The sequence below is a fragment of the Heterodontus francisci genome, chromosome 26 (assembly GCF_036365525.1).
Source record: "Heterodontus francisci isolate sHetFra1 chromosome 26, sHetFra1.hap1, whole genome shotgun sequence".
Lineage (NCBI taxonomy): Eukaryota > Metazoa > Chordata > Chondrichthyes > Heterodontiformes > Heterodontidae > Heterodontus > Heterodontus francisci.
In genome coordinates, this window is record NC_090396.1 from 37481873 (window position 1) to 37507022 (window position 25150).

At 44.1% G+C, this 25150-nt stretch overlaps 1 protein-coding gene across 4 annotated transcripts in view; it reads right to left on the reverse strand.

Annotated features, from left to right (window-relative positions):
- fbxw10 (F-box and WD repeat domain containing 10) overlaps positions 1 to 25150 on the reverse strand; it is a 95571-nt gene that overhangs the window by 20824 nt on the left and 49597 nt on the right. For 3 of the 4 annotated variants that reach the window (XM_068058022.1, XM_068058020.1, XM_068058024.1), the window contains 6 exons: positions 23399 to 23509; positions 15050 to 15153; positions 8214 to 8417; positions 7984 to 8105; positions 3168 to 3316; positions 1586 to 1728 (listed from right to left, as the gene is read on the reverse strand). In XM_068058022.1, coding sequence (XP_067914123.1) covers positions 1586 to 1728; positions 3168 to 3316; positions 7984 to 8105; positions 8214 to 8417; positions 15050 to 15153; positions 23399 to 23509 — 833 coding nt within the window. The remainder of the gene's footprint in view (positions 1 to 1585; positions 1729 to 3167; positions 3317 to 7983; positions 8106 to 8213; positions 8418 to 15049; positions 15154 to 23398; positions 23510 to 25150) is intronic. The other variant, XM_068058021.1, reaches the window with a different exon arrangement.

A 25150-nucleotide genomic window follows, 5' to 3' on the forward strand; every position in this document is an offset into this window, starting at 1 on the left:
GACAGCAGATTTCCTTCCCTAAAGGACATTAGTGAACCAGATGGGTTTTTGTGACAATCGACAATGGTTTCATGGCCATCATTAGACTAGCTTTTTAATTCCAGATAATACTACAAGAGACCAATTAGTGTAACATGAAAAGTACTGGAGAAATATCTTACTTAAATGTAATCAGTACCTTTCTAATTTATTGATTCCACCCCACCCCAAAATTTTCTTCCCTCACTCTCATTTCTTTTGAAGGCACTGACTTAGGCTGCACTAAGGGTCGACAGGCCTCTCTGCTAGGTTTCAGCCAAGTCTCAGTTGGTAACTCCTGCCTCTAAATTATAAGGTTCCAGTTTCAAGTCCCACTCCAGGGCTTGAGCTCAAAAATCAAGGCTGACAATGCAGTACTCTGTTGGAGGTGCTGTCTTTCAGATTAGACGTAAAACCGAGGCCCTCTGCCTGCTCGGGTGGATGTAAAAGACCCCATGGCACTATTTTGAAGAGCAGAGGATTATCCCCAATGTCCTGGACAATATTTATCCCTCAAGCAACATCACAAAAACAGATTATTTGGTCATGATCACATTGCTATTTGTGGGAGCTTGCTGTGCGCAAATTGGCTACTGCGTTTCCTACATTACAACAACGACTACACTTCAAAAGTACTTCATTGGCTGTAAAACGCTTTGAGACATCTGATGGTCATGAAAGGCACTATATAAATGCAAGTCTTTCTTTCTTTGCTCAATCAAATGTTAGTTTTTTATGTGAGAGTTTGAACAGTGAGTGTTAGTCGGTTTTTTCCTCACAGATGGTATCACTGCCAAACCTGACCTTGTCCTCTACCAGTATCCCATTTAATCGGGGTCACTGTTAAGTGATCGGAGCAAGACATCTGGTTGAGTCTTTTTTTGCATTTTTCTGATCTAAAAGTGCTAGCTAAGGTAATATTCATTGTCTGTGCTGCTGGTCTGACTGAGATCAACATGCCTAGCAGAGACCAAGGATTGACACTTGGAGTGTTATTATGTTACTGAATATCTCCAATATTGTTTCAGGAACCTGTATTTATCCCCTGAATTCCCTGGAGTTGGATTTTCAGGCAAACTTATAACTATTACATTCACAAATACAATTCACAGTGTTACATACAAAAATACATTTATGCAAGTGAGGTTCTGAACAGGATTCACACCCATTCAGCAAGAATGTCTAGTTTTGCTTGTGAACAGAAACCCCATTTACAAGTTTGCAGACAACTGAGTGTGTTAGCAAAGGCATTCACAGTGGACATACAAATGACTTGTTCAAATTGCAGGAAACCCTTGCTGTGATATCGATGTGTCCAAAAAATCTTTAAATTAGAAAAGCAAATGAAGTAAAATAAAAAAATCTCATGCTTTAATTAAAGATGGGGAAAAAATTGTCATCTTTGTTGAAGCTTGAGGAGTCAAATGATTGATACTAAATCTAATCTCTTACGTATGTAGAAAAACTTTCAAGATTGTTTTTCATCCTTTTTGACAGGTTATTTTTAATGTTAGAGTTTGGAATAATCATGCATTATTGAAGTCTTATTTACAATAAAGTTACTTACTGCGGATGCTTGAAAGTCATTAAACATTCACTAAATTTTCCAATCATACTCCAGGCTTTAACACTTCCATCCTTGCTTCCACTGACCAAGTGCCATTCGTCAAAAGACACACATGTCACTGGTTCTGTATGACCAATCAGAACCTGATTAAACAAAAAGGAAAATCAATTGAAAGAAAATAGTATGACCGCATCAACCTCGCTAAAGTGGTACAGAATGAATTTAAACAATCTTATACATAACGCAATGAATACAGTAGAATATATAGATTCCAGATCTATCATGTAATAAAACTTATCTCCATTTCTAGATACAGTTCACACTAAATTATCCTATTGGCTCTTTTATTCCAAATTGTGTTTACTGTATTTCAGGACACTACTTATGGAAGCAATTCCAATCCCATGCCTAAAGAAATGTGCAAAGCTGCCACCTATTATAAAAGCAGAAAATGCTAGAAATACTCAGCCAGTCAGGTAAAATCTGTGGAGACAAAAACAGCTTTAATCTTTCAGGAGGGTGATCTTGCATCCTCCCATAGCTGACTCACTCTTCCATACAGTGGGGGAGATTTTAACTCCCTTCAACCAGTGGAAACTGATGTTAAAATGGAAGTGATAAACTTAGTGCCCTGTTCTGCCACCATTTTGCCTGGCACTTTTCTCTGAGTGGCCGAGGTCCCCACCTAACTCAGGCAGGAGCCTCATTAATCTATGCAAAGTGGAGTCCTATGATGTACCAATGGCATTTTAACTGTCTATTGGACAGTCCGCTGTGGATGCTCTGTTCAGTAAAACCTGGTGTAGCCGCAGAAGCAGAAAAGGTAAGACTTGAAATTATTTTTGTGGTGAAAGGAGTGCTCCACAAGTTCCACAAGAATAATATGGGTCAGTGCCACCCGGGCTACAACCACCACACCAGCCACCATGATTGATGACTGGCACCCCATCTAGATCTATCCTTTTCTTGGCCAGAATATATGTCAGCTCTGAGCCATGAGCTGCGTAGGGACACCCATTTGGTGCTAGTAGCCTACCCCATATATGTTACTGAGGTACTGTTGACAGGCTCTGCTGTTAACCATCTGATAGTTAAAATTTACCCTAGTGGCTGTCCCTTGCCTACCATAACCACTGCATAAATTACCTGGTACTTGCAGGTATACACACTGAGGATCTTAAATGATTTTGTACATTTGAGTGGTACTACACATTGAGTATTGACCAGGCTGAGGTCATTCCTTGGCAGAAGAGTTAAACAAAGCAGGGATCTCAAAGGGGACTTGGTCTAGGTGAAGTTTTGGAGCAGATGGTCCTTAAAGAAGGTTAAGTAGGAAGGAATGTGCCACGCTTCCATATTTGATAGCTGATCCCTGTTTTTCCTTGCTTAAGGTGGATCAGGATGAGGATAAGTTGATCTCACCTTCTGATGCTTTCTCAGCTCATGCATTAATCCTTCTTTCCTCATCTTCCACAGGCATTATGCTTCCTCGCTAGGAAGGGCATGGCATTGAAGAAGAAAGGGATCTAGAGATCGCAGTGGTGGTATATTTAGTAACTTCACACTATGCTGATCTGAATACCTTGACTAATGAAGGCGGTTCTATGCTCCAGACATGGACTAGTCCTTTCTCACAGCTGCTCACCACATACATCTTATTAATAGCCACGGACAGAACTGGCTTTTCATGCCTGAAGCTACAGAAACATTTTCCTTGCTGAAGATTCCACACTGATGGCAAAGCAAAAAAAAAGACACATTATAAAGTGCATTAATTATCAATAAACAATTGTTTACTACATCGAATAAAGCATTACAAACAAACAAACATTCATCAGAAAATGCACTGCTCCAAACAAGGTTTCACATTGATTGGGACTTCCATAGATGGTGTATAATAGTAGCAGATGTTCTACATGTGTATCGTTGATTATATAGCCAACAAAGACAATATACAAGTGACTAATGTTAAAAGGAGCATGCATTGTATAAGAGGATTCAGTGTGAAAAATTAGACTTGAACAACTGCATTAAATTATGCAATAAAAACAGAAAGTGCTGGGATTCCTCAGTGGGGAGAGAAAAGTGGGTCTAAGACTAGTATTTTAAACTTAAATAAGGGCAATTATTAGGGCATAAAGCAGAGCTAGCAAAAGTGAACTGGCAAAGTAGCTTAAGGGATAGGTCAATAGAGATGCAATGGCACACATTTAAGGTCATATTTCAGAATACACAGAACAGATACATTCCAACAAGAAAGAAAAATTCCAAGGGAAACACTCACCATCCGTGGTTAACCAAAAAATTTAAAGATACTACCAAACTTAAAGAAAAAGCATATAATTGTGCAAAGATCGGTGGCCGGTCAGAAAATTGGACAATATAAAAAGCAGCAAAGAACGACTAAAAGATTAATAAGGAGGGAAAAATTTGAGTATGAGAGAACACTGGTGAGAAATATAAAGACAGATAGTAAGAGTTTTTTTAGATACTTAAAAAAGAAAAGTTAACAAAATGAACATTGGTCCTATAGAAAGTGAGTCTGGGGAATTAATAAGGGAAAATAAAGAGATGGCAGATAAATCGAGCAGGTATTTTGCATCGCTCTTCACTATAGAGGATACAAGTAACATCTCAGAAATAGCCATAAATCAGAAAATGGAAGGGAGGGAGGAACGCAACAAAATTACAATCACCAGGGAAGTGGTACTGAAGAAATTGTTGGAGATGCGGGCTGACAAGTCCCTGGGTCCTGATGGATTTCATCCGAGGGTCTTAAAAGAAGTGGCTAGCGAGATAGTTGATGCGTTGGTTTTGATTTTCCAAAATTCCCTAGATTCGGGAAAGATTCAATTAGATTGGAAAATAGCAAATGTAACTCCTTTATTCAAAAAGTGAGGGAGACAGAAAGCAGAAAGCAGGAAACTTCAGGCCAGTTAACTTTACATCTATCATAGGGAAAATGTTGGAAGCTATTATTAAAGACGTTATAGCAGGGCACTTAGAAAAATTCAAGGTAATCAGGCAAAGTCAACATGGTTTTGTGAAAGGGAAATCATGTTTAACAACTTTATTGGAGTTCTTTGAATAAGTAAGGTGCTGTGGATAAAGGGGAACTGGTGGATGTACTGTACTTAAATTTCCAGAACGCATTTGGTAAGGTGCCACATCAAAGGTTATTGCAGAAAACAGAAGCTCATGGTGTAGGGGGTAACATACTAGCAAACATAGTAGATTGGCTAGCTAACAGGAAACAGAGTGTAGGCATAAATGGATCATTTTCTGGTCGGCAAGGTGTAATGAGTAGTTTGCCGCAGGGATCAGTATTGGGGCCTCAACCTTTTACAATTTATATAAATAACCTGGATGAAGGGACCAAAGGGATGGTGGCTAAATTTGCTGATGACACAAAGATAGGTAGGAAAGTAAGTTGCAAAGAGGACATCAGGAGGCTACAAAGGGATGTAAATAGGTAAAGTGAGTGGGCAAAGACCTGGCAAATGGAGTATAATGTGGGAAAATGTGAAATTGTCCATTTTAGCAACAAGAATAAAAAAGAAGCTTATTATCTAAATGGTGAGAGATTGCAGAGCTCTGAGTTGCACAGGGATCTGGGTGTCCTAGTGCATGAATCACAAAAGGTTAGTATGCAGGTACAGGAAGTAATTAGGAAAGCTAATAGAATGTTATCATTTATTCTGAGAGGAATTGAATACAAAAGTAGGGAGGTTCTGCTTCAGGTATACGTGCCATTCGTGAGACCAAATCTGAAGTACTGTGTGCAGTATTGGTCTCCTTATTTATGGAAGGATGTAAATGCATTGGAAGCAGTTCAGAGAAGGTTTACTAGACTAATCCCTGGAATGGACGAGTTGTCTTATAAGGAAAGGTTGGACAGGCTAGGCTTGTATCCGCTGGACTTTAGAAGAGTAAGAGGTGACTTGATTGAAACATATAAGACCCTGATGGGTCTTGACAGGGTGGATGTGAAAATGATGCTTCCTCTTGTATGAAAATATAGAACTAGGGGTCACTGTTTAAAAATAAGGGGTCACGCATTTAAGACAGAGATGAGGAGAAATTTTTTCTTGCAGAAGTTTGTGAGTCTTTGGAATTCTCTTCCTCAAAAGGTGGTGGAAGCAGAGTCTTTGAATATTTTTAAGGCAGAGGTAGAGAAATTCTTGATAAGCAAGGGGTGAAAGGTTATTGGGGGTAGGTGGGAATGTGGAGTTGAAGTTGCAGTCAGTTCAGGCATGATCTTATTGGATGGCAAAGCAGACTCAAGGGGCCGAGTGGCCTACTTCTGCTCCTTATTCGTATGTTCGTATGTAGGTCAGGCAGCATACATGGCAGAGAAACAGAGTTAACATTTCAGGTCTGTGGCCTTTCATCTGAACTGGCAAAGGTTAGAAAAGAATTAGGTTTTAAGCAAGTGAAGCCGCGGGGTAGTGGTTTGGTGGGGAAGAGAACAAAAGGGAAGGTGTGTGATAAGGCAGAGTGCAGGAGAGATTAAATAACAAAGCTGTCATGGAATAAAGGCAAAGAGTTCATGCTTGTGGTGAAAGACAATGCATTAGTCCAGAGAGAGTGTTAATGGCAGAACAATGAGCAACTCTATCTACATGAGAAACAGGCACATGGTTAAAAAATAAAATAAAAGAAAAAAAGAAAAATATTTTTAAAAAGGCCAGTCATGCTCTGAAATTATTGAACTCAATGTTCAGTTCGCAAGGCTATAGAGTGCCTAATCGAAAGATGAGGTGCTGTTCCTCGAGCTTGGGTTGATGTTCACTGGAACACTGCAGCAGGCCAAGGGCAGAAATGTTGGCATGAGAGCAGGGGTGTGTGTTGAAATGGCAAGCAACCGGAAGCTCAGGGTTATGCTTTCGGACTGAGTGGAGGTGTTCCACAAAGCGGTCACCCAGTCTGCATTTGATCTCCCCAATGTAGAGGCGACTGCACTGTGAGCAGCGAATACAGTACAATAAATTGAAGGAAGTACAAGTAAATCGCTGCGTCACCAGTAAGGAGTGTTTGGGGCCTTGGATGGTGAAGAGAGAGAAAGTAAAAAGGCAGGTATTACACCTCCTGCGATTACATGGAAAGGTGCTGTGGGAAGGGGATGAGGTGTTGAGGGTGATGGAGAAGTGGGCCAGGGTGCCGCGGAGGGAACAATCCCTTTGGAATGCTGACAGGGGAGGGGAAGGGAAGACGTGTTTGGTGGTGGCATCACACTGGAGATGGCGGAAATGGTGGAGGATAATCTTCTGGATTTCTTACAAAAGTTAATTTGAGGTTGAAGGTCAGCTTTGATTTTATTGATTGGTGGAGCAGGTTTGAGGGGCCTTTTGGCCTCCTCCTGCTTTTCTTTTGTTCTTATTACTCTTTCAGACACTGGGTGTCTTGTGCATTTCTAGCATTTTTAGTCTTTGCATATTTTTCTTTAGCTCTGCTTCATTTCATTTTTTCGTGGATATTTCATCGCACTGTCAAAAGAATTCAGCGATTTCCTGATCAGTAAATATTGCAGCAAACAATTAAGTATTCTGATTCACTTAACGAAGTAAATTGGAGAAGCACTCCATAAAATATAATTTGAGTCAACTTTAACATTTTATTTTGTCCATTCTGTCCTTTTATTTTAACATTTTTGTCTGAACACCCAATCCCCATATTGCTTGATTCCTTCAGAGTTCAAAAATCTATCGATCTCAGCCTTGAATATACTCAACAACTGAGCATCCACAGCCCTTTGAGATAGTGAATTCTAAAGATGCACAAACTTCTGAGTGAAGAAATTCCTCCTCATCTTAATCCGAAATGGCCAACCCCTTATCCTAAGACAATGTCCCCTAGTTCTAGACTCTCCAGTTAGGGGAAACATCCTCGACCCTGTCAAGCCCTCTCAGAATCTTATATGTTTCAATGAGACTCATTCTTCTGAACTCCAGAGAGTATAGATGAATAGGATGGGAATAGAGGGATACGGTCCCCGGAATTGCAGAAGGTTTTAGTTTAGGCAGGCATCAAGATCGGCGCAGGCTTGGAGGGCCGAATGGCCTGTTCCTGTGCTGTACTGTTCTTTGTTCTTTAGGACCATTCTACTCAATCCTTCCTTACGGACAACCCTTTAACCCAGGAATTAATCAAGTGAACATTAAATAAGTTAACACTTTGGGTGGAATTCTTCATTAGAACTCAGCAATGTAGTAGCTTGTTTTTTTAAGATACACCTGCTGGGGGCAATTATACTCTAACCTGTCCGCCGTGAAACTGATGGGTTTATGTGAAATGCTGGTTTAACATCCTGAGTGAGGTGGAAAACTGGCATTTCACATGGTTCTGTGTCATTCCCACTTGGTGTAAGAGGTTAAAATTACACCCACAGTATGTCTAACCTTTAGCCTGACAGTCCATTCCCGCTGATACAAACTTGTCTTCATGCACATCGAGGCAGGTAATAACTCCCATGTGACCACGGTAGATGTTCGTACATAATGTAGACTTCAGGTTCCATCGTCTAAAATTGAACAATTAAAAAATAGTAGTTTATTTATAAATTTATTACATTTCACAGAGGAGCTAATTAATTGCTAGGAAATTTGCCCAAAAATATTTTAACTCCCACCTGATGCTGAGGTCATAACTTCCGCTAAGTACAAAATCTTGCTCTTCACAGAGAAATACTGCCTTGATGCTTCCAGCATGTCCGTGCATTACACGTGAAATCTCTTTGGAACGATTGACATCCAAAAATGTTACTTTTCTGTCTGATGAGCCAATGGCTATCATTTGTCCACCACTATAGTGGATTACCCTGCTAGAGTCTGTACTAAGCAATTAAAGACAGGAATGGTTAGACATTAGCTAACACTGTGTCCTTTAGTTCTGTTTTTTGTCTTTTTCTCTTATTTTGTTTTCCCACGAGTGTCACTCACCCTCATACAACCCAATTTCAATCAGGATTGGTTAAATTGGCCCATTTGCATTTTATTATTCCTGTTGGCAGAGCCAGATAACAGATATCTTTCTACACGAAACAAGAATATTCCCACCCCCAAAATGGGCTAGTGTAGTATTTTATTTATTTTTGTACGAGTGCATGAACAGAAGGTGATCTGACTATATTAGTGACTTTCATTGTACTCATTGTTCTCTGTTTTGCCGACCATGAGATAATGCAGTTTACGAGCCAACACCTTGCCCAATGTTAACTTGGTTCTGGACTATCAATTCGGTGAAAGATGCCCTTTGGTTTGCCTGAAACTTGCTGGTCTTCCAGCGCAAAGAGTTGTCCACCACCGAATGTTGCAGACTGGCACATTCCAAGGTCCAGGACTACGTGCTGAGGGACGCACTAAAGCTTGGGGCAGCCGCAGCAAAGGCTCAATGGGGAAAGATCACAGTGTAAGGTTCCCCCACCAAGCTGGACTGAGGGGCTGGATCAATGGGAAACCCCTCAAACTGTATCGTTAATATTCTGAATTGCTGTAAATGTAAAACTGTAATTGACATGACAATTGTGAAACGGAAGGGTTGGGAAGAAACTCATGACAGTATTGAAGGAAACTGATCTCCCTTGCAATGTTTGTATTTTTTGGTGCTGTTTGGAAACTGTTTGGCAATGTAATTTTTACAGATTTTTATGATTAAAGTATATTTTGGAAAAAAAAACTTGGTTCTGCCTTTAGAAAGATTATTGGCATACATATGCCGAAGGCACTGAGATCTAGTCCTGATCATGAATGAGTTTCAATGTTACACTAATACTAAAGGCAAAATACTGCACATGTTAGAAATCTGAAATATAAACAGAAAATGCTAGAAATACTCAGCAGGTCTGGCAGCATCTGTGAGAGAGAAAGAGTTAACGTTTCATATCCGTCATCCTTCGTCAGAACTGGAAAATGTTACAGATGCACATTCAGCACATCGTTCTCCACCACCTCCAACTCAATGTCATCACCAAATCCATTTTCGCCTCCCCTCCCCCTTTCAGCATTCCGATGGCACTGTTCCCTCCACAACACTCTGTCCACTCCTCCATCAACCCCAGCACCGGCTCCCATTCCCACAGCACGTTGCCATGTAAGCACAGGAGATGCAACACCTGCCCTTTTACCTCCTCCATTCCCACCATTTGTGGCCCCAAACACTCCTTCCAGGAGAAACAGCAATTTCCTTGTACTTCTTTAAATTTAGTATCCTGTCTTCCCTGCCCACAATGTGGTCTCCTCTTCATTGGGAAGATCAAGCATAGATTGGGTGATTGCTTTGCTGAACAGCTCCATTCAGTCCCCAAGAGTGATGCTGAGCTTCTGGTCATTTGCCCCATTCCCAGGCCAGGATATTACAGGCCCCCCTGAGGCGGGGTCGTAAGCGGGCGGGCATGGCGAATTGCGATAGGTGGCAGGGGCACAGTGGTGTAGAGGACCTATTGCCACCCACCACCCAGCGATCCTCCCAGGGGCGGGATAGGCAGGCGATGTCCTTCCTACCCACAGGTCAATTGAGACCCTTAAGTGGCCTATTAAGGGCCTCTTCAATATGCCTCTGCCACATGGGAGGATACCTTGTAAAACGAGGCGTCCTCCCTGAGGGCTTGGGGGTGGGGTCCCAACTTGTAGCCCATGGAGGACCCCCACTGGGAACAACTTTACCTCCAGGGACCCACCTCCCCCTGGACCGAAGGACCACCCCACCAGCCCCCCTCACTGGGGCTCTCCGGACTGGCCCTGGTGACCCCGCCTCACCTAACTCTATTCCGGGGTTCCACCACTGGGCCTGCGTCCGAGCAGCCACTGCTCCAGGTGGCCCTGCCAATACTGCTGGGCTGCTGGCCCTCTTATTGGCCTGCAGCTCTTGAAGGCGGGATCCCTGTCCCTTTAAAGTCTTTAAAGGGATGGGGATCCCACCTCCTAGAACTTTGAATCAAAAAGACTGGAGGATCGCTCTGGAGTGGCATGAAAAGGCAGAAGAGGGATTCTCCCCACCTTTTCAGCACAGCACCAGGAGCCATGCCACCAGCACAAAATCCAGCCCCCAATCTGACCTCTCTGTCCTCAGGCTCCTCTTGTTCCAATGAAGCTCAGTGGAAGCTCCAGCTCATCTTTCGACTAGGCACTTTACAGCCTTCCAGACTCAACATTGAGTTCAATAATTTCAGATGACCCCTGGTCCCATTATGTTCAGACAGCAGGAGATTCTGCTGTTGCCATTTACAGCTCCTCTTTTGTTTCTTTACTTGTCCCATTATCCTTTTTGTTATTTACTTTCTCCTGCCTTCCATCTTATCTCAGACCTTCTCTTTTGTTCATCCCCCCTCACCCTTTTCCCTGTCTTTGTACTTGCTTCAAACCTGTTATATCTCTAACTTTTTCCAGTTCCGACAAAAGGTGACAGACCTGAATCGTCAACTGTTGTTTCTCTCTACACAGAAGCTGCCTGACCCATTGAGTATTTCTTGACTACACGCTGCTCCTCAGCAGCTGAAAACAAGGCGTTAGTTTTCACATGTATACTGATGACAGTCAGCTCCACCTCACCACCACTTCTCTTGACTTCTCCACTGTTGCTAAATGATCAGACTGTTTATCCAATATCCAGTACTGGATGAGCAGAAGTTTTCTCCAACTAAATATTGGGAAGACTGAAGCTACTGTTTTTGGTCCATACTCCAACTCCATTTCCCAGCTACTGGATCCATTCCCCTCCTTGGCAACGGTCTGAGATTAAGCCAGTCTGTTCACAACCTTGTTCTAACATTTGACCTCATATTCGTTCCATCACTAACACCACCTACTTTCACCTCTGTGACACTGTCCGGCTTCACCCCGTCTCAACTCATCTGCTGCTGAAACCCTCATTCGTGCTTTCATTACCTCTAGACCTGACTATTCCAATCCACTTCTGGCTGGTCTCCCACATTCTACTCTTTGTAAACTTGAGGTCATGTAAAACTCTGCTGCCCGTGTCTTAACCTGCACCAAGTCCTGTTCCCCTCTGACCCCTGTGCTCGCTGAACTACATAGGCTCCCAGTCAAGCAACAACTTGATTTTAAAATTCTCAAGTAAAAGCAAAATACTGCAGATGCTGGAAATCTGAAACAGAAACAAAGTGCTGGAAATACTCAGCAGGTCAAGCAGCATCTGTGGAGAGAGAAGCAGAGTTAACCTTTCAAGGTTAACTGATGAAAGGTCACAGACCTGAAACGTTAACTCTGCTTCTCTCTCCACAGATGCTGCCTGCCCCGTTGAGTATTTCCAGCACTTTGTTTTCATTTAAAATCTTCAGCCTTGTTTACAATCCCTCCATGGCCTCACCCTCCCTATCTCTGTAATCTCCTCCAGCCCCACAACCCTCCGAGATATCTGCGCACATGTAATTTGGGCCTCTTGAGCAGCACCAATTTTAATCACTCCACCACTGATGGTTCAATGTCATATTTTATTTAATAATGCGCCTAGGAAGCACCCCTTGGGATGTTATATTATGCTATAGGCACCAAATAAATATAAGTTATTGTTGTTCTACTGCTTTGTATCTGTTCGCAGAGAACTGGTATCTGGGAGCGTAACAATGAAGTTACAACGAAAAATAAATAGAAAATGCTGGAAATACAACAACAATTTATATTTATATAGAGCCTTTTTCATAATAAAACATCTCAAGGCACTTTACAGGAGCTTTATAAAACAAAGCATGACACCGAGCCACGTAAGGAGATATTGGGCTGGATTCTATAGAGCCCTTGACATCGGGATTCATGGCAGGGGCAGTTGGGGGGGATGGGGGCATGAAGATAGCCCCGGATGAGGCCCGCCATGGACCTCATGCCGGCAGGGCACTGGCAGATATTGCCGGCGGTGAGGCCTCATGTTGGCCCCACCGCCAACCACCCGCCCCCCACCCCCGCTGCTCAGCAACGGGACCGCCATTTAAGTATTTAAATAAATTAAATTACCTGAATTAATGAGTCTCCCAGCATCTCCTGAAGTCCCGCCCCAATCTTTACCCCAGTGGCCGGCAATACCGCGCTTTTGGATTGCCGACCAGGGAAACGAGGCACAACACTGTTGGGGAGGGGGGAGGAGGTAGGTTTCTCAGTGTGGGGGAGCGGCGGGGGAGGGGGAACTAGGTCAAATTGATGTCATGGGTGTAGGAGATGGTGGGAAGGGTTATAGTTTAAAGTTTAAACAGATTATGAGGGGGAAGTCAAATTGTGAAGCTAAGTGTTTTGGGGGAGGAAAAGGGCAAATAATTAATTTCATTAACATTGGGGGTGGAAGAGGGGCAAAAGAAATGTATTTATTTATATTAATTTTAATTCACTTTTATTTTAAATATTTAAATGTGGCACCCCACCTATTTAAATGAGCTGCCACACTAGGAATCGCGGGTGGCTCTTGGGTAGGCCACCAATTTTTTTGTGGGCTTATAGAATTCAGCCCATTAGGTCAGATGACAAAAAGCTTGGTCAAAGATGTAGGTTTTAAGGAGTGAATAAAGGAGGAAAGCGAGGTGGAGAGGTGGAGATGTGCAGGGAGGGTATTCCGGAGCGCAGGGCCTAGGCAACTGAAGCTACAGACACCAGTGGGGGACTAATGAAAATCGGGGCTGCTCAAGAGGCAAAAATTACATGAGGGCAGATATCTTAGAGGGTTGCAGGACTGGAGGAGATTACAGGGAAAGAGAGGGGTGAAGCCATGGAGGGATTTGAAAACAAGGCTAAGAATTTTAAAATCAAGATGTTTTGTTTGACAAGAAGCCATGTAGGTCAAAGAACACAGGGGTGATAGGTCCATGGGACTTGGTGTAAGTTAAGACACGGGCAGCAGAGATTTCGATGACCTTGAGTTTATGGAGAGGTAGAATGTGGCAGACCAGCCAAGAGTGTGTTGGAATAGTTAAGTCTAGAGGTAACAAAGGCATGAATAAGGGTTTCAGCAGCAGATGAGCTGAGACAGGGGCGAAGTTGGGCGATGTTACAGAGGAGGAAATAGGCCGTCTTAGTGATGATGCAAATATGAGGTCGGAAGTTTTGATTAAAAGGAAGGAAACCAGACAGACCACTTAAGGGAGTGACAGACAGCACGGAGCCCAAGTAGATACCTGTGGCAAACTGAAATCTCTAACACAGGGTAAGTGAAGCACGAGAAAAAAGAAATCAAAAGAAACTGAAGGAAATTGATGTAAATGAAATTAAATAAGACATCCAAAAGAAACACTGACTCAAAACAGTGAACAACAAATAAGGATTATGTGTCAAAACACTGGTAAACTATCTGCTGCTGCTCCTTGTCCAGCTAGGCTCACCTTGCCTGTTGGTGCATCGATGTGCAGGGGTATGGAGGAGCCAAATCAGAAGCATCCCAGGCCGAGTGACAGGCTTACCCTCCAGGTCTAATCAGGGAGCTGTCTGTCAATCAGCAGTGTACTGGAATACCATGGACTTGCCTGGCTCAGCCAGAAAGGATTGACTTGGTTCCAAATTCCCATCACCAGACATGCCACCTGGGAGAAAACTCAACCTAAGGAGACCTATCACACCAAAGCCTTAGTCAGTTTTGTACAAGCAGAGCTTGTGACTAGGGTGATGAATCAGAGCAAAATGCAAAGTTACTGTTTTGTAATACCAGCATGTCTCTGTTCTCTGTCCATTGGTATCATTTACAAAACAAAAAGATTGCCAAAAACAAATGTTTAGAGGCCAACCGTGAGAATAAATTAAAGAATAAATTAAATAATAATTAAATTCAAAAATAATTGAGTTCTGATGAAAGACCATGGACCTGAAACATTAACTCTGTTTCTCTCCACAGATGCTGCCTGACCTGCTGAGCATTTCTAGCACTTTCTGTTTTTATTTTGGATTTCCAGCATCTAGAGTATATTGCTTTTAGTAAGAATAAATTTCTTGTTATTCAGTCAATTGTATGTGAAGGATATACAGAATGCCGTTTTATAATATTCTTTCAGAAAATTGGATTATTGCTTGGAATTGATCAGTTTTGATGAAACTAGATGCATTATTTTCACAGAAGTTCCCAATTTTAAACTGCCGTGATAGCACTCTGTATAGCAAATAACCTTGTGCAGTGAAAGGGTTAATGATCTGAATACTTTGTTCAACAGATAGCTTCTTAATAATACGTACAGTGAACTTGGTGATAATTTCTGAGTTCAAATTGATATGTGTCAGCTTTAAAGCTGGCACTGAAAAACCTAGCTGGATGTTGGATTCAAATTGCCTGCCCATAACAAACAATAATCACTTCTGTCCTTTTCCGTTCCACATCATTTCAGTGTTAACTTATTACTTTGTATCACTCTTATGACAAAACAAGATCTCCATGTTTTATTTTTTAACTACAACTATGTAATGTGACTAAAAGTATTTTTTTTAAATCATAAATGAAATGAAAACTTGTATGTTTGATACATATATTACATGTTCTACATACGATTGTTTGAGGACTATTATATTGTAGGGACCACAGTAGACATTTCTCTCCTCCATTTCTATCAAGTCAGTGTGGAATCCAGTATATGATGCTCCGAATGCAAGCTGCAAAATTAAACACATCAGCACATTTAACAATGTATCAAAGTATCACGTTTCACTCAATTTGTTTAGACATAAGGGGCTGGATTTTACCAAGCCCTTTACATTGGCCTCCATACTGGGGGGATGCAAAAAATGGGGCCGGCAGTGGTCTGCCACGAATTCCGACGCTAGGCGCGCCCGGCCCGATCCTGCCAGCACTGACGAGGCTCCGTGGCGGACCCTCGCCGCTGGGCGACGGGACCTGGATTTCAATATTTAAATTAATGACATGCATAAATTTAAATGAACTTACCTTCAATCTTCCGGGCCCACCACTATCTTCGGCACGGCGGCCGGCACCCCCACGTCATACTGGTGGGTGCGGGGGGGGAGGGGAGGCGGGGGTGGAATTAATATTTTCAGTGTGGGGGAGGGGGTCAAATAAACGTAATGGGTATAGGGGATGGTGGAAAGGGGTGAACTTTAAACTTTGTGCAGTGTGTGGGGGGCAGGTCCAATTTAAAAGGTAAGTATTTTGGGGGAAGGGCAAATAGTTAATGTAATTGTTACTGGGGGGTGGGAAAGGGGCATTAGACATTTATTTAATGGGCTGGATTTTAAGAGATTGGCGATGAGCTCAAAAAATGGCAGCCCACACACGTCAAAGAGCCTCCACATTCTCAAGCGCAGTGGCTCATTTAAATAGCTGGGGCGGCCTGCTCCCACCCACCCACCCCCCAATATCATGGAGGGGGCGGGCTCTCCATTCCTGGCAATGGCAGCAGCTGCCTGTGTGCAGGCACTGGAGCTATTTTTAAAGGGCAGCCAGCCCTGCCGCCAATTTAAATTTTGAAAGTCCTAACCCCCAAAATTAAATAAATAAATTTCTAACGCCCATTTCTCACCCCCTGGACAACAACTACAATAACGATTTGCCCTTCCACCCACCCACCTTCAAAACACTTACCTTTAACATCTGACCTCCCCCCCACAAACTGCACAAAGTGGAAGGTTCAACCCTTCCCACTATCCCCTATACCCATTATATTTATTTGACTCCATTCCCGCCTCCATTCCCTGCACTGAAAAACCTACCTCCTCCATTGTGGCGGCGCATTTCCCCAGACGGGAATCTGAAGGCGTGGAAGTGCCGGCCGCCATGCCAAAGATCACGGCGGGCCCTCAAGATTGGAGGTAAGTGGATGTAAATTCATTAATTCTATTCATTTGCATATTTAAATTTTGGTCCCAGCACCCAGCGGTGGGGGGGGTGGGCCGCCAGAGAGCCTCGCTGCCACCGATAGGATCAGACGGGGCTCTCTCGGTGTCGAGGTCCAAGGCAGGCCTCATCCGGAGCCATCTGTAGGCGCACCCCACCCCCCCCACACCCCACATCACAGACCACGACATTGAGGGCTTGTTAAAAATCCAGCCCAATAAATTTTGTGGGGGGGGAGAATCTTTAAAAATTCAAATTGACAGCAGGGCTGACTGCCCTTTAAAAATGGCGACAAGCCTGTGCACAGGCAGCTGATGCCATTACCGGGGACAGACAGCCCGTTCCCTCCACGAGATTGGGGCGGGGGGCCGCCCCCCCAGGTACTTAAATGAGCTGCCGCATGAGATCACAGCAGCTCTTTGGCACAGGCCGCCATTTTTTGAGCTCATCACCGAGATTGGCAGTGGGCTCTGAAAATCCAGCCCAAGACATGGTAAGAATGAAGCATGTAACATTGATGAAAAGCAGGTTATCATTTAACCTACTAAGTTCTTCTTCTTCTTTGGCATCCTTGTCTCGGGAGACAATGGGTAAGCGCCTGGAGGTGGTCAGTGGTTTGTGGAGCATCGCCTGGAGTGGCTATAAAGGCCAATACTAGAGTGACAGACTCTTCCACAGGTGCTGCAGAAAAAATTCGTTGTCGGGGCTGTTACACAGTTGGCTCTCCCCTTGCGCTTTTGTCTTTTTTCCTGCCAACTGCTAAGTCTCTTCGATTCGCCACACTTTAGCCCCGCCTTTATGGCTGCCCGCCAGTTCTGGCGATCGCAGGCAACTGACTCCCATGACTCGTGATCAATGTTACAGGACTTCATGTCGCGTTTTCAGACGTCTTTAAAGCGGAGACATGGACGCCCCTGATACCAGCGGCGAGCTCGCTGTACAATGTGTCCTTGGGGATCCTGCCATCTTCCATGCGGCTCACATGGCCAAGCCATCTCAAGCGCCGCTGACTCAGTAGTGTGCATAAGCTGGGGATGTTGGCCGCCTCGAGGACTTCTGTGTTGGAGATGCGGTCCTGCCACCAGATGCCAAAGATTCTCCGGAGGCAGCGAAGATGGAATGAATTGAGACGTCGCTCTTGGCTGACATACGTTGTCCAGGCCTCGCTGCCGTAGAGCAAGGTACTGAGGACACAGGCCTGATACACTCGGACTTTTGTGTTCCGTGTCAGTGCGCCATTTTCCCACACTCTCTTGGCCAGTCTGGACATAGCAGTGGAAGCCTTACCCATGCGCTTGTTGATTTCTGCATCGAGAGACAGGTTACTGGTGATAGTTGAGCCTAGGTAGGTGAACTCTTGAACCACTTACACAGCGTGGTCGCCGATATTGATGGATGGAGCATTTCTGACGTCCTGTCCCATGATGTTCATTTTCTTGAGGCTGATGGTTAGGCCAAATTCATTGCAGGCAGCCGCAAACCTGTCGATGAGACTCTGCAGACACTCTTCAGTGTGAGATGTTAATGCAGCATCGTCAGCAAAGAGGAGTTCCCTGATGAGGACTTTCCGTACTTTGGTCTTCGTTCTTAGGCGGGAAAGATTGAACAAACTGCCACCTGATCTTGTGTGGAGGAAAATTCCTTCTTTTGAAGACTTGAACGTGTGTGAGAGCAGCAGGGAGAAGAAAATTCCAAACAGTGTAGGTGCGAGAACACAGCCCTGTTTCACACCACTCAGGATAGGAAAGGGCTCTGATGAGGAGCCACCATGTTGAATTGTGCCTTTCATATTGTCATGGAATGAGGTGATGATACTTAGTAGCTTTGGTGGACATCCGATCTTTTCCAGTAGTCTGAAGAGACCACGTCTGCTGACGAGGTCAAGGGCTTTGGTGAGATCAATGAAAGCAACGTAGAGGGGCATCTGTTGTTCGCGGCATTTCTCCTGTAGCTGATGAAGGGAGAACAGCATGTCAATGGTCGATCTCTCTGCTCGAAAGCCACACTGTGCCTCAGGGTAGACACGCTCGGCCAGCTTCTGGAGCCTATTTAAAGCGACTCGAGCGAAGACTTTTCCCACTATGCTGAGCAGGGAGATTCCACGGTAGTTGTTGCAGTCACCCTGGTCACCTTTGTTTTTGTAGAGGGTGATGATATTGGCATCGCGCATGTCCTGTGGTACTGCTCCCTCGTCCCAGCACAGGCAAAGCAGATCGTCGAGTGCTGAGAGTATAGCAAGCTAAGCGCTCTTGATTATTTCAGGGATAATGCCGTCCTTCCCAGGGGCTTTTCTGCTGACTAGAGAATCAATGGCATCACTGAGTTCCGATTTTGTTGGCTGTACGTCCAGCTCATCCATGACTGGCAGAGACTGGGCTGCATTGAGGGCGGTCTCAGTGACAACATTCTCCCTGGAGTCCAGTTCTAGGTAGTGCTGCACGCAGCGGTCCATTTGCTTGCGTTGGTCAGTGATTGTATCCCTGATTTAGATTTGAGGGGGGGCGATCTTTTAGATGGTCGGCCCAAAAGCTCTCTTAATGCCATCATACTTTCCTCTGATGTTTCCGGTGTCTGAGGCCAGTTGAATATGACTGCATAGGTGTTGCCAGTAGTCGTTTGCGCAGCGCCTGGCTGTTCTTTGTGCAGCGCTTCTGGCTGTTTTAAGTGCTACAGATGTTAAATCGCTGGGGGCTTTTTTGTAGTTCAGCAGTGCAATGCGCTTAGCGGCTATGACAGGTTCCAGCTCTTCAAAATGAGATTGAAACCAGTCTGCATTCCACTTCACATGTTTGCCATAGGTGGTCATGGCTGATGTGGGCCCACTTGATCTCTGCATCCCCTGTGGGAGTGTTTTGAAGGGCTTTTTCAAATGAATTTAGAAATTTTTGTAACAGCTTGTAACAATAAGAAATTCTGCTCGTGTTGATGAGTGGGTGACGCTTCTGCTCGGAGTGATGCAGCTTCTTTGGTCTGAGTCTAACCTTGCTGCACACCAGGGAGTGGTCGGTGTCGCAGTCCGCGCTGTGGAAGCTGCGTGTGATTTGAACACAGTTTAAGGAGGCTCGCCTTGTGACGATGAGGTCCAGCTGGTGCCAATGACGTGATCTTGGGTGCCTCCAAGAAACCTGGTGACAGGGTTTAGTGTGAAAGAACGAGTTGGTGATGCAGAGGTTATGATAGGTACACAAGTCAAGCAGTCTCTGTTCATTCTCATTCATCCTTCCAATGCCATAGCGCCCAAGGCAGGAGGGCCATGAGTCATGGTCGGCCCCAACCCTGGCATTAAAGTCCCCCAGCAGGAACAGATATTCGGTATTGGGGATGCTACTAATGATATTATGGAGTTCCTCGTAGTACTGGTCTTTATCTTCAGGTGGGGAGCAGAGTGTTGGAGCATAGATGCTGAGTAGGTGTACTGGACCAAAGGCGGTGAGCAGTCTGATGGACAGTATGCGTTCTGAGCCATTTGAAGGTGGCTCTATCATGCTGAGCAAAGAGTTTCTGATGGTGAAGCCCACTCCATGCTGTCTTGGTTCTTCAGGATCCTTGCCCTGCCAGAAGAAGGTGTAGTCTTGCTCTGTTAGAGATCCGCTCACATGGAGGCGTGTCTCCTGAAGTGCTGCAATGTCCAGATTGAATCTATTGGGCTCGTTGTTAATGATGGCGGTCATCCGAGAATCGTTGATTTGTGTAAGGTCTTCCGACAGGCCAGGACACATAGTTCTGACGTTCCAGCTTGCAAAACGAAGGGCTGGTACCTTCTTTCCTTTTTTCGTGCTGTTTGGTGCGGTGTTGCAGTCCACTTTTCGGGCAATGACCCTGAGCTCCAAGCACCCATTGAAGCAGATGGACTTTGGTGGGACAGAACCTTATTGACCGGGGCTGCCCAGTTTGAGGCGGGAGGTAGCTGTCCAGTGAGGTGCAATGACCTCTCCCACCGACAAAGGCAACCCGTGGCGCCCAATCTCTATGCCAATTGAGCTGGACTTATAACCCGTAACTGCTGCCTTCCGTGTTGTTTCGGTCGCTGTGAGGCAACTGTGGAGTGACCTCTCCATGGCACATGCCTGGGCGAATGTATGGAGGTTGTGAGTTGCCCAAGTGTCAAAACCCACCTCTCGGCCTTTCTGGTGGGGTCCAAAGGAGTGCAGAGCACAACGTTTGGCACCGGTATGGCTGCAGGAACTGCCGGAAACATGCCAAAGGTGACACATGACCGCCTACGGGGTTCCGCACCGGATTTTCTGTTAGGGTTTACTCCCTTAGCCTTGGACTCTCCCGAGACGCCCACAAGGCAGTGGGGTTGTTAGGGCCCCTGCTCAGGGATAGGTGGATGCCGGTGGGAGGAGGGGGTGCGAGGGGGAGGGGTGGAGGGAAGGGGGTGAAAGGGGGAGCTGGGAAAGGGGCTGTAGAGGGGTGGGGGAAGTGCAGGGGAAGTGGGTGCAGGGGGAAGATGGTGCGAGGGGGGAGCTGGGAAGGGGTTGCGAGCGGGGAGGAGGTGGGGGAAGAGGGTGCGGGGGGGTGAGCTGGGAGGGGGGAGCTGGGAAGGGGAAGCGGGGGGTGGGGGGGAAGGGGAAGCGGGGGGGGGCGGGGAAGGGGGTGCAGGTAATAAAACATTTCATCAGTTCCCACCATCGACGCCGGGAAAGCTCATCTTGCATGTTTACAACGAATAATAGTCTATTGCACCCACCCCAACTGTAGACTCATGCACCATTCTTCAGGCAAGAACGTGGGGTGTTGCCTTCATCCAGATCTTTGCACCAGCTGTTGGGAGCTGTATTGGAGTACCTAGATTGACTCATTAAATGATGTACAGTCTCCATTGTTTATAGCAGGCATGTTACTATTATTGCAATTTGCATGCTCTATGAAGTGGGCAATAATGTGCACTGTACACAAAAGCAAAGTTCACCCTTTCTAGACTGTTTATTATCTTATATATATACCTTGCATAGGTATTGATCACCCCTCAATCAACTACTTTAAAGACTGAGCAGCCCATTTTTCTTCTGTCTTTCATGATAACTCTGCTCCAACAGCAGGAATTAGTCTTGTGGCTCTTCTCTAAACAGCCTGCAGGGTCTGAATGCCCAAGTGACCAGCACTGCACACAGTACGCAAGGTGTGATTGGACCAGAGCAAATTCTGTTTGCTTTGTTGATTGCTGTTCCACAGCAAATGGACTTGTTGTGCATTATGTCTAGATCCCTTTCAATGTCATCTTTAACTATTTCAACACCATCCATAAAATACTTATACTGCCCTTTTTTTCTGTGTGCAGTCCTTTAGATTTATCAGTATTAAATTCATCTGCCATTAATCTGCTCACTTACAGATTTTATGGGCTGGATTTTCCCACAAGCTTTGGGGCCCCAATGTCGGGACTAAAGCATGTTGGACATAACGATTTTCCCATAGGCGGCCTCCTAATTGGCTGCCTTCATGCTCACCATCCAATAAAGAACAGCGGATGGGCTCCTGACGCTGACGCCCAATCGGAGGGCCGGCGGCTCTGGAGCCTCGGCAGCCCCACTGGGAGAGGTGGGCACTGCTCAGGCAGGTTGGGGACCGCAAGGGTGCCGCAACATAGAGGTTCGGTAAGTAAAAAATTCAGAGGGCCAAAGGCAGTAGGCCCCACAGAGCAGAGTGGGAACCCCTCCAGGTCGATCGTTGGGGTTGCAGGTGCAGCCTTTCCTTCCTGCGGCCCCGTCAATCGACATGGAGCCTCCAGCCACCAGAGCACAGGAACATTCAACCCTATAACTCAATTGTTAGTTTCTCTCAGATTCAACTGTTGAGTTCCTGAATCCAAGTTCTTAATGTAAATTAGCAATAATCAGTTACCCAACACTGAGCTCTGGGAAATACCACTAAACTTCTGAAGGATATCAAATAAGTAATCAATTAATGCCTGATAAATTCCATTATTCTATTTAACTGCCTTGGCCGTACACTCTAGACATCCCTCCCTGAAACCCTCAGCCTCTCCACCTCCCTGTCCTCCTTCAACACCCTCTTTACAGCTCACCTCTTCAGCCAAGCTTTTAGTCATGCCACCTAATATCTCCTTCTTTGGCTCAGTGTCCATTTTTATCTGATTATGCCTCAGTGAAGTGCCTCGAGTTATTTTTCTATGTTAACGATGCTATATAAATGCAAGTTGTAATGATTATTGTTGTAATGAGAGTCAAATGGGTCTGTAATAACATGTGTCTGCTTCCTCAGATAGCCTATTTATGATCTACTTAAACCTTCCCTGTTTTCGTTGGCTCTCTCAAAATGATTATATGTACTGTAAAAAAATCTCTCCTTGCCTTTCCTCGTAACCAATGATAAACTTCATCCATCCTTGAAGATTTATTTGTCTTAAGGCTCCTTAGCTTGTCTTGAACTTCTATTTAATTTATGCCAAATGCTGTCCTGCACTTTCCAGCAGCTAACTTGTAAACGGCACTAGCAGAAGCAGATTAAACTGCCAAAAAATCTTTCTTTTTCTGGATTTTTTTCCAGTTGTTCTCCCTGTTTCATCTGTAATGCTTTCTAGGCCTTCAGCATTTTGGGGGCAAACAGTACTGAAACAATTATTTACCAGTTCACTCTTCAGCTTTGAATCTCATGGTAGGCCGTTGCAATGACTTACCAGTAGATGGTGTTTTAAGTACACAGTTTAGAATTACATATCCCAGTCATCAAAAGTAAGCAGCTTACTTGCACATTAAAGGAACAGTATTGTTAAATGTATGCCAGTTTCAATTTACAATATGCTTGTATTGTTTGGTGTATTGAAATAAAATGAAGATGGTGAAAAGCAGAATAATAATGTTATCTTTTTCAAAGAAAGGAATGATAACATACTCTTAATCATAGTTTTTGTTTTGTAATTTTAGTGAGGAGAAATGTTGATTCTGACCAGCAGTATTAACAGATACAAAACAACGAAAAGGGAGCACTGTACCAGTAACATATACATTTCATCCTTTACTATATGTAATTTAGGCAAGTACACTTCATTGTTGTCATGCTTTTCTGCAAAACTCTATATACCTTTTTTCTAAAACTCTGTGTTGGTATGACGAATCCTTTGTCATCTACTCTTGGTACTGGAATGTGACAGATTTTTGCATATACAATGTTAACATTTTGAGGTGCTGTTCCCTATAAAAACAAATATACAATGAGGAAAACATCATATGCTTTAAAATATATTACTTTGTCAATTTATATCTCACTAAAAAATTCTGCAATAATAACAGACAATGCTGGAAATAGCCAGTAGGTTTACCAGCACCTGAAAGATAGTTGGATGTTTTAGATTAATAAAAAGCTTACTCAGAGGAATATCTCTCTGAAACATTAATCTATCTTCCATCTTTTCAGATGTTTGTAGTCTTTCTATGCAATTAAAGCATTTTCCACTTTTAACTTACGCACTATTTTTTCTCTCACTTCAGTTCTACACCAGAACGGGAAAATGACCTGCCTCTATATTACTGTCAAGGGCATTTTGTAACCAATTATGGCACAAGCTCAGGGCATTCACGCGCTGATCATTCCCCTCACTATGTGAGGACCCACCCAGTCCTTAATCAGTGTCTCCTCCAGTCAGCCCAGCCAAGGTAAGACACTTGTAAATGAGAACATGAGCACTGACCCACATCTCACCATAACATGCCACCATATCACGGAAGTAATTTACATCTTCTGCATACCAACTACAGCTCTCCATTAAAGTCCATAATATTTTATTAAACTAGACAGCACGTCAATTAATGAACCTAACTTTTATCTGTGAAAATTATCTTCATTTTGGTTAATGATGATTCTGCTTTCAAATCATCTTGAGAGCATAAATCAGTGGTTAGCTGGTTTTGTATTTATGAAATTAGCCTATTCAACAAACAGATAATTTGAAAGGGATTACTGTGGTTTAAATTAATTCATATTGGTTTTATGCAGACTAAAAGTGAAATAACAAAGTGATCACAAAATACATTACTTTAGAGAATTAATATCAATGTTACATAAAATTCAAAAATATCAGTACTACAAGAGAATGTTTTGTATGTTTAAAAAATCCATTATTACATAAGCATATGTTGCATAGCAAGTCATAATGGAACTGGTCCAAACGGTTCCATTATTTCTATCCTAAAAAAATTATTACTGTTTATCAACAATGCTCAATGCAATTTGTAAAAATGGCATTTGTACTGACTCATCATTTTAATTTATGTAGGGCTGGATTTTACAGACCCCCACTGACATCGGGGGTTGTGGCGGGGGCGGCAGGAAAATGCCTCGGCACTGGGAAGGCCCTGCCCAATATTGCCGGTGGCGGTGAGGCCTCGTGGCAGCCCCTCCGCCACTCGGCAATGGAAGGCAAATTTAAATATGCAAGATAATATTAATGGCAAAATTAATTACTTACTCGCTCCCACCGTCTATTCCGCAGCAATATTGTTGCTGGTGGCCGGCACTCCCCCGCCTTCGGATACCCATCCAGGGATCCGATACGGGACACTGGTGAAGAGGGGGGAACAGGTAAGTATTTCAGTGCTGGGGAGGGGGGTGGGGGTGGTAGCGTCAAAGTGATTTGAGTTGTGTAGGGGATGGCGGGAAGGGGTAAAGATTAATGTTTGCGAACTTTGTGGAGAGGAAGGTCAGGTACAGAAGGTGGGGGGAGAGGGCAAGCAATGAATTGTATGGTTATTGTGGGGGAGTGGGAGAGCAGCTAGAAACATTTATTTAATTTCTTCGAATAAATTTTACATCACTATCTCTTTAAAAATTTTAATT